This window comes from Salvelinus sp. IW2-2015, unplaced genomic scaffold, assembly GCF_002910315.2.
Source record: "Salvelinus sp. IW2-2015 unplaced genomic scaffold, ASM291031v2 Un_scaffold2282, whole genome shotgun sequence".
In the NCBI taxonomy this organism is placed as follows: domain Eukaryota; kingdom Metazoa; phylum Chordata; class Actinopteri; order Salmoniformes; family Salmonidae; genus Salvelinus; species Salvelinus sp. IW2-2015.
This window is the reverse complement of record NW_019943609.1, coordinates 78364-88583: the sequence shown is the minus strand read 5'-3', so window position 1 is coordinate 88583 and position 10220 is coordinate 78364. Positions and strand designations below refer to the sequence as shown.

The window sequence follows — 10220 nt, the reverse complement described above, 5'->3', positions numbered from 1 at the left end:
TGTATTGTGTACCTTCATGGGAGGTGTGTACTGTGTACCTTCATGGGAGGGTGTGTATTTGTACCTTCATGGGAGGTGTGGTACTGTGTACCTTCATGGATGAGGGTGTGTACTGTGTACCTTCATGGGAGGTGTGTATGTGTACCTTCATGGGGAGGTGTGTATTGTGTACCTTCATGGAGGGTGGGTTTGTTTATGTGTGACCTTCATGGGAGGGTGTATTGTGTACCTTCATGGGAGGGTGTTACTGTGTACTTCATGGAGGGTGTGTACTGTGTACCTTCATGGGAGGGTGTGTATTGTGTACTTTCATGGAGGGTGTTACTGTGTACCTTCATGGGAGGGTGTGTACTGTGTACCTTCATGGGAGGGTGTGTATTGTGTACCTTCATGGGAGGGGGCTGTTGTCTGAAAGTGGCAGTCTGGCGGGCATCTTGTTTCCGGGAGACCTGGAGCTGTTGGGCCGCGGCAGCTGCTGCTGCAAGGGATTCTGGGATTGTGGGCTCGTGAGGCTCCTTCTGCCACTCAGCCTTCTGTTTCTCAAAGTAACTATGGCAACAGAGATAGAAGATAGCACAGAGAACAAGTTGATGTGTGTGTGAGGACCTGTGCGACCGTGTGTGTGTGTGTGTGTGTGTGTGTGTGTGTGTATAATATGTGTACTGACTCCAGAGAGAGTTTCTCCTCCTCTTCGTTGAGGTTGGGCAGTCTGTGAAGGCCCAGGGTCATCCTCAGGGCATCTACATGTTCCTTCAGGGGTTTGTACTCATCATGGAGCCTCCGCGTCGTCTCCAGCAGCTTGTTCAAGTCGTTCTCCGACTGCTTTATAGTGCTCTCCATCTGGGTAGGGGAAGGAGAGAGATGGAAGGGGAGAGGAGAAGGAGAGAATGGGGGCGAGAGAAGGAAGGAGGAGAGGGAGCGAATGGGAGCGAGAAGGAAGGAGGAGAATGAGGGAGGAGAAGGGGAGAGAGAGGAGGTAGAGAGAGAGGAGAAAGAACCTTTAATAGTTTGTTATTTTTCTGTAAATCTCAACCCAATTTCAGCCTTTGCCCAATCGCTTCACATTTTCCAAAAATGCTTTGAGGTGAAAAGTTGTGGGTGAGGGAGTTGTTCATGAATATTCATTTTGGGGGTGGGTAAACGTAGTTGTACCTGATCCCAACACTTTCTCACTAAAGTGTAATTGCCAGAAGTCCACTGAACCAATCTGAGAATAAAATTCTGTGCATTGTGAGCAAACACAACTCTGGACAGTTATCTGACAGTGTTGAGGAGCAGAGTTCCTGACATCTAGTACCAAACACAGCTCTGGACAGTTATCTGACAGTGTTGAGGAGCANGTTGAGGAGCAGAGTTCCTGACATCTAGTACCAAACACAGCTCTGGACAGTTATCTGACAGTGTTGAGGTGCAGAGTTCCTGACATCTAGTACCACTTACGGTGTAAATTTGAATTCCCCATTGGGTGCAAAATACATAATTGAAATGTGGACTCACATTTATTGAGGTGCTGGGGAGAAAAGTGCATCATCTTGAAAATGAAGATTAGAGGCTCAATTCAATCAAACCCGCATTGCGGTATTTACCCATTAGCTCTTTTCCAATGGTCAAATTAACTCACAAATTGGTTTTGAGTACTGTATAAAATCCTAAAACTACTACCAGGGTGACCCCTCTCACAGGTACGCTTTCACTTTTCAATATTGGAAGTATGTGGGCATGGGATGACTATTGTAAATAAACAAATCTGCCCCTTGTGAGATTACTGCTCACAACCATTGAACTATGAGCCAACTGTTTTAGCAGGCTGCAACGCCAACCAGCCGTAGCAGTTGGGGAAAATTACAATGAGTTGATTTGACCACCATTGTCATCTATTTCTTGTTACGATGGCTGTAGCTACGAATATAAACATGCTTTTCATAGCCTACAGTGGCAAGAAAAAGTATGTGAACCCTTTGGAAATACCTGGATTTCTGCATAAATTGGTAATAAAATTGTATCTGATCTTTATCTAAGTTACAACAATAGACAAACACAGTCTGCTTAAAACTAATAACACACAAACAATTAAGTTGTCATGTCTTTATTGAAAACACTGTGTAAACATTCACAGTGCAGGGTGGGAAAAGTATGTGAACCCTTCGATTTAATAACTGGTTTGGCAGCAATAACCTCAACCAAATGTGTAGTTGCGGATCAGGCCTGCACAACGGTCAGGAGGAATTTTGGAATTCCTCTTTACAAAACTTCCTCTTTACAAAACTGTTTCAGTTCAACAATATTCTTGGGATGTCTGGTGTGAACTGCTCTCTTGAGGTCATGACACAGCATCTCAATCGGGTTGAGGTCAGGACTCTGACTGGGCCACTCCAGAAGGCGTATTTTATTCTGTTGAAGCCATTCTGTTGTTGATTTACTTCTGTGTTTTGGCTCGTTGTCCTGTTGCACCACCCAACTTCTGTTGAGCTTCAATTGGCGGACAGATAGCCTTTCATTCTCCTGCAAAATGTCTTGATAAACTTAGGAATTCATTTTCCCATCGATGATAGCAAGCTGTCCAAGCCTTGAGGCAGCAAAGCAGCCCCAAACCATGATGCTCCCTTCACCATACTTTACAGTTGTGATGAGGTTTTGATGTTGGTGTGCTGTGCATTTTCTTCTCCACACATAGTGTTGTGTGTTCCTTCCAAACCACTCAACTGTAGCTTTATCTGTCACAGAATATTTTGCCAGTAGCGCTGTGGAACATCCAGATGCTCTTTTGCGAACTTCAGATGTGCAGCAATGTTTTTATTGGACAACAGTGGCTTCTTCCGTAGTGTCCTCCCATGAACACCATTCTTGTTTAGTGTTTTACGTATCGTAGACTCATCAACAGAGATGTTCCAGAGATTTCTGCCAGAGATTTCTGTAAGTCTTTAGCTGACACGCTAAGATTCTTCTTAATCTCATTGAGCATTCTGCGCTGTTCTCTTGCAGTCATCTTTGCAGGACGGCCACTGTGTTTTACCGTGGACAACCTACATCCGGCGCCGACAGAGATGGCCGCCTCGCTTCGCGTTCCTAGGAAACTATGCAGTATTTTGTTTTTTTATGTGTTATTTCTTACATTGGTACCCCAGGTAATCTTAGGTTTCATTACATACAGTCGGGAGGAACTACTGAATATAAGAGCAACGTCAACTCACCATCGTTACAACCAGGAATATGACTCTCCCGAAGCGGATCCTGTGTTTTGCCTTCCACCCAATACAATGGATCTGATCCCAGCCGGCGAACCTAAACAACGACGCCGTAAAAGGGGCAAACGAAGCGGTCTTCTGGTCAGGCTTCGGAGACGGGCACATCGCGCTCCACTCCCTAGCATACTACTCGCCAATGTCCAGTCTCTTGACAACAAGGAGCACGGGTAACATTCCAGAGAGACATCAGAGATTGTAACATTCTTTGCTTCACGGAAACATGGCTCACTCGAGAGACGCTAACGGAGTCGGTGCAGCCAGCTGGTTTCTTCACGCATCGCGCCGACAGAAAACAAAACATCTTTCTGGTAAGAAGAGGGGCGGGGTGTATTGCCTTATGATTAACGAGACGTGGGTTGATCATAACAACATACAGGAACTCAAGTCATTCTGTTCACCTGATTTAGAATTCCTCACAATCAAATGTCGAACGCATTATCTACCAAGGAATTCTCTTCGATTATATCACAGCCGTATATATTCCCCCCCAAGCAGACACATCGATGGCCCTGAACGAACTTTATCTGACCTTATGTAAACTGGAAACCCACACCCTGAGGCTGCATTCATCGTAGCTGGGGATTTTAACAAGGCTAATCTGAAAACAAAACTCCCTAAATTCTATCAGCATATCGATTGTGCTACCAGGGCTGGTAAAACCTTGGATCACTGTATTACTACTTCCGCGACGCATTTAAGGCCATCCCCCGCCTCCTTTCGGAAAAGCTGACCACGACTCCATTTTGTTGCTTCCAGCCTACAAACAGAAACTAAAACACAAGCTCCCGCGCTCAGGTCTGTTCAACGCTGGTCCGATCAATCTGATTCCACGCTTCAAGACTGCTTCGATCACGTGGATTGGGATATGTTCCGCATTGCGTCCAACAACAACATTGATGAATACGCTGATTCGGTGAGCGAGTTCATTAGAAAGTGCATTGACGATGTCATACCCACAGCAACGATTAAAACATTCCCAAACCAGAAACCGTGGATTGATGGAAGCATTCGCGTGAAACTGAAAGCGCGAACCACTGCTTTTAACCAGGGCAAGGTGACGGGAAACATGACCGATACAAACAGTGTAGCTATTCCCTCCGCAAGGCAATCAAACAAGCTAAGTGCCAGTATAGAGACAAAGTAGAGTCGCAATTCAACAGCTCAGACACAAGAGGTATTGGCAGGGTCTACAGTCAATCACGGATTACAAAAGAAAACCAGCCCGCGTCGGACCAGGATGTCTTGCTCCCAGACAGACTAAAAACTTTTTTGCTCGCTTTGAGGACAATATAGTGCACTGACACGGCCCGCTACCAAACCTGCGGGCTCTCCTTCACTGCAGCCGAGGTGAGTAAAACATTTAAACGTGTTAACCCTCGCAAGGCTGCAGGCCCAGACGGCATTCCCAGCCGCGTCCTCAGAGCATGCGCAGACCACTGGCTGGTGTGTTTAAGGACATATTCAATCAACCTTTATCCCAGTCTGCTGTTCCACATGCTTCAAGAGGGCCACCATTGTTCCTGTTCCCAAAAAGCTAAGGTAACTGAGCTAAACGACTACCGCCCCGTAGCACTCACTTCCGTCATCATGAAGTGCTTTGAGAGACTAGTCAAGGGCAATATCACTCCCCCCTACCTGACACCCTAGACCCACTCCAATCTGCTTACGACCCAATAGGTCCACAGACGACGCAATCACAACCACACTGCACACTGCCCTAACCATCTGGACAAGAGGAATACCTATGTGAGAATGCTGTTCATCGACTACAGCTCAGCATTTAACACCATAGTACCTCCAAACTCGTCATCAAGCTCGAGACCCTGGGTCTCGACCCCGCCTGTGCAACTGGGTCCTGGACTTCCTGACGGGCCGCCCCAGGTGGTGAGGGTAGGTAACAACATCTCCACCCGCGATCCTCAACACTGGGGCCCACAAGGTGCGTTCTGAGCCCTCTCCTGTACTCCCTGATACCCACGACTGCGTGGCCATGCACGCCTCCAACTCAATCATCAAGTTTGCGGACGACACTACAGTGGTAGGCTTGATTACCAACAACGACGAGACGGCCTACAGGAGGAGGTGAGGGCCCTCGGAGTGTGGTGTCAGGAAAATAACCTCACACTCAACGTCAACAAAACAAAGGAGATGATTGTGGACTTCAGGAAACAGCAGAGGGAGCACCCCCTATCCACATCGACGGGACATAGTGGAGAAGGTGGAAAGTTTTAAGTTCCTCGGTGTACACATCACGGACAAACTGAATTGGTCCACCCACACAGACAGCGTTGTGAAGAAGCGCAGCAGCGCCTCTTCAACCTCAGGAGGCTGAGAAATTCGGCTTGTCACCAAAAGCACTCACAAACTTCTACAGATGCACAATCGAGAGCATCCTGTCGGGCTGTATCACCGCCTGGTACGGCAACTGCTCCGCCACAACCGTAAGGCTCTCCAGAGGGTAGTGAGGTCTGCACAACGCATCACCAGGGGCAAACTACCTGCCCTCCAGACACCTACACCACGATGTCACAGGAAGGCCATAAAGATCATCAAGGACAACAACCACCCGAGCCACTGCCTGTTCACCCTGCTATCATCCAGAAGGCGAGGTCAGTACAGGTGCATCAAAGCAGGACCGAGACTGAAAAACAGCTTCTATCTCAAGGCAATCAGACTGTTAAACAGTCACCACTAACATTTAGTGGCCGCTGCCAACATACTGATTCAACTCCAGCCACTTTAATAATGGGAATTGATGGAAATTATGTAAAAATGTATCACTAGCCACTTTAAACAATGCCACTTAATATAATGTTTACATACCCTACATTACTCATCTCATATGTATATGTATATTACTGTACTCTATATCATCTACTGCATCTTGCCATCTTTATGTAATACATGTATCACTAGCCACTTTAAACTATGCCACTTTATGTTTATATACCCTACATTACTCATCTCATATGTATAGACTGTACTCTATACCATCTACTGCATCTTGCCTATGCCGTTCTGTACCATCACTCATTCATATATCTTTATGTACATATTCTTTATCCCTTTACACTTGTGTGTATAAGGTAGTAGTTGTGGAATTGTTAGGTTAGATTACTTGTTGGTTATTACTGCATTGTCGGAACTAGAAGCACAAGCATTTCACTACACTCGCATTAACATCTGCTAACCATGTGTATGTGACAAATAAATTTGATTTGATTTGACTGATGAACATCAAGACTTTTAGAGATACTTTTGTAACCCTTTCCAGCTTTATGCAAGTCAACAATTCTTAATCTTAGGTCTTCTGAGATCTCTTTTGTTCGAGGTATGGTTCACATCAGGCAATGCTTATTGTAAATAGCAAACTCAAATTTAATGAGTGTTTTTTATAGGGCAAGGCAGCTCTAACCAACATTTCCAATCTCGTCTCATTGATTGGACTCCAGGTTAGCTGACTCCTGATTCCAATTAGCTTTTGGAGAAGTCATTAGCCTAGGGGTTCACATATTTTTTCCAACCTACACTGTGAATGTTTAAATGATGTATTCAATATAGATAAGAAAAATACAATAATTTGTGTGTTACTAGTTTAAGCACTCTGTTTGTCTATTGTTAAGACTAAAATGAAGATCAGACCAAATTTGATGACCAATTTATGCAGAAATCCAGCTAATTCCAAAGGGTTCACATACTTTTTTTCTTGCCACTGTACATCATTTTTTTTATTCATAAAAGCACATAGATGTGTATGAAACGGTACACCAAAACGTAGAATTTGGTCATATGCGGAAATGTGCCTTACTGCCTTTTGAATGTTGGGTAACGTCAGTAGTCTGGTCAAGGAAGCATCACATGCTAAATATATTGGCACACTCCACTTACCAAGACCATTGCCAAATAAGGCACACTGTCACCTGCTTTTATAGTGAGCCTCGAGGTGGTACCACCCAGCACATCTAGAAGGGAGTGTCTTTCATAACAAACCCCCTCCCTTGAGGTGGTACCACCCAGCACATCTAGAAGGGAGTGTCTCATAACAAACCCCTCCCTTGAGATGATGTATAGGAACCTTCTCAAGGTGCCTCTACATCACGATTCCAGTGGTAGAATTGAACCGCTAGGGGTGAAAACAAACTATATTTACTACTAAAAGACCAAAATACACTGAGTGTACAAAACATTATGAACACTACGCTCGTTCCATGACACAGACTGACCAGGTGAATCCAGGTGAAGGCTATGATCCCTTATTGATGTAACTTGTTAAATCCACTTCAATCAGTGTAGATGAAGGGGAGGAGACAGGTTAAAGAAGGATTTTAAGCCTTGAGACAACTGAGACAATAATTGTGAATGTGTGCCATTCAGAGGGTTAGACAAAAGATTGAAATGCCTTTGAACGGGGTATGGTAGTAGGTGCCAAGGGCACCGGTTTCTGTCAAGAACTGCAATGCTGCTGGGTTTTTCACGATCAACAGTTTCCCATGTGTATCAAGAATGGTCCACCACCCAGAGGACATCCAGCCAACTTGACACAACTGTGGGAAGCATTGGAGTCAACATGGGCCAGCATCCCTGTGGAACGCTTTCGACACTTAAAGTCCATGCCAGAAAATGTGAGGCTGTTCTGAGGGCAAAAGTGTGGCGGGGTGCAACTCAACATTAGGAAGGTGTTCTTAATGTTTTGTTCACCCAGTGTATATCACTATTGCAATGAACTTACAAATTAAGAACTGAATGGATGTGTTTCACTATAACTACACCTAAAACATATGGTTTTCCATGAAAATAAACTAGTCAAATAGTGGTTTCTGCCTCTCCCTCCCTCTCACACACACACGCTCTCCCTCCCTCTCACACATTCTCTCACACTCTTTCTCTCTCTCTCTCTCTCTACCCACCACATTGATATCAGCGTGTATAAGTCGTAGCTCCTCTACATGTGCCATCTTCTCCTGCATTAGGAGGTCCATCTCCTGTTTGTATTCCTTCAGATGTTTCTCCTCAGACTCTAGGGACTCAAACTCTGACTTCAGACGAGACTTGATCTTCTGCATCTGTACCGTCTTATTCCTGAAATGACAGAAAACACAGTTTAACCAATGCATTACTAGTTAGTTATAACTAAAACAGTAGTTACCAATGTTACACAGTAGTTATTACTAATGCACTAGTTACCAATTATACAACATTAGGTAGTTAACCTACCACCAGGCTATTTACCAATGCACTAGTTACCAATTACACAACATTAGGTAGTTACCTACCACCGGGCTATTTACCAATGCACTAGTTACCAATTACACAACATTAGGTAGTTACCTACCACTGGGCTATTTACTAATGCACTTATTTTGATTACAGGGCAGAGGGCACAAAGACCACGTTCTGTCAGTTCAACCTCCTGTCACTCAATCATGCTTCAGAAACCAAGTGCCCTATGGCATCTTCTATTATTTCTACATGATTTAACCTGGTTAGTCTCTTCAGATAAATATCTATTTTTCAAGAGACCTGTTTTCTGTTGCAATCGATTAGTTTATTGTGAAATAAGGAGATTATATTTGTCATGGGAATAAGTAATATAATGCATGCATATCCGACAGAGATGGACGTGCACCAGATGACATTGTTATATCTGGTGTAATTTATAAACATTTTCTACTGATGTTACTGATGCGAAGCTATACAGCGGCACATCTGTTCAACAATGTGTACATTTGTAACTGGTTCCAACAGAATGAACCATGGTTAGCCAATTAACTACCTGGCTAATGACAGAACGCTAGCTAGCTAGGTAGCCAGATAGCCGCTAATCTGGCAAAGCACTTCGCATCTGGATTTTTGTTGATGCAAACAGCTGGATTGATTATATATAATGCACAGCTAGCAAGCTATTCTGTAACATGTTTTTTGCAGTTCCTTCAAAACAACAGTAGAACGGTCACCTCCGCTTGCTAACCTTGCTCGAGGCTATGTCGGCACATATAGCTAGCTTCCTCGCCCAATAACAAAGCCAAGATGCTAATATCAGCTGGCGAGCCAATTCTTCTCTCTGATCTTTTCCTGAGCCATCCAGCTACATTTACCAGATGTGGTTTCTTTGAAGAAGAAAATATATACTTTTTTTTTTTTTTACCGTATTTCCATAATGTTTTCTAGTTTGCACATTATGTCTTGTTCGTCCCCCATGGTTTTGTCTTTAAACCCTGATAAATTAGATCTTAATGAAAGGCCAGGGTGGTCTGCCTTCCAGCTAATAAAAACAATACCGTCAGCTGTAACATTCACTGTGAAGCACCACGCATGCGCGGGGCTGAGTGTATTATACTTCAGTGACCCCAGCTGGAAACTGTTACATTGTTTCAGAGACAGACAGACACTGTCTGATAAAAACGGTTACATTGTTGTTATAGCCTTTTAATAGAAACGGTTGCAGTGTTTGAATGTAATCAATCCCCTTGATGATGGTGTAAACCAGGGGTGTCAAAGTCAAATGGACGGAGGGCCAAATAAAAAATTTAGCTACAAGCCGAGGGCCGGACTGTTCGAATGTTCATTGAAAATTTTTTAAATGACGCATATAGTCTAGTGAACCTAATTGAACCTACTGAAAACCTAACAAATATATTCCAATATGATCAGATAAATAAAGCAATATTTTCTTATGGCTCTGTCAGTAATCTTTAATTTTCAACAGACACAAAAGACAAATTTCCTTTATATAAAAATCCCCATAACATGAACATTAAATGAAAGAAACCGGTATTCAAGGCACCATCAGTAGCCTATATTATTTAGGCAAAAGTGGGCTAATTTACTTCAAAGAAAAAAACAATAATAGCAATTTTCTATCATCCACTCAACTGAAATATTTTTAAAATATAATTGGATTGAAATACAATAAATAAAGTGCAAAAATCTATTAATCAAAACAAACACTTTGTTTAAGGAGAAGTAATGCAGTGA

General features: G+C 43.6%; 1 protein-coding gene across 1 annotated transcript; it reads right to left on the bottom strand.

The window, feature by feature from the left end:
* Positions 1–206: 206 nt before the first annotated feature.
* Positions 207–9538, bottom strand: LOC112073527 (zinc finger C4H2 domain-containing protein-like). Its single transcript, XM_024140801.2, has 4 exons — positions 9391–9538; positions 8153–8324; positions 668–840; positions 207–549 (listed from the first exon to the last, which is right to left on the bottom strand). Exons 1-4 carry the CDS (start codon positions 9441–9443, stop codon positions 207–209), a joined length of 741 nt encoding a protein of 246 aa, XP_023996569.2. The 5' UTR covers positions 9444–9538.
* Positions 9539–10220: the final 682 nt, after the last annotated feature.

What these genes read in the sequence shown, in the direction of transcription:
- LOC112073527 (XM_024140801.2), bottom strand. Translation starts at nt 9,443, where the DNA reads ATGGGGGACGAACAAGACATAATGTGCAAACTAGAAAACATTATGGAA. An exon ending in GAAAACATTATGGAAATACG is followed by an intron (nt 8,325 to 9,390) that starts GTAAAAAAAAAA and finishes CTGTCATTTCAG; the next exon opens with GAATAAGACGGTACAGATGC. An exon ending in GAGGAGAAACTCTCTCTGGA is followed by an intron (nt 550 to 667) that starts GTCAGTACACAT and finishes CTGTTGCCATAG; the next exon opens with TTACTTTGAGAAACAGAAGG.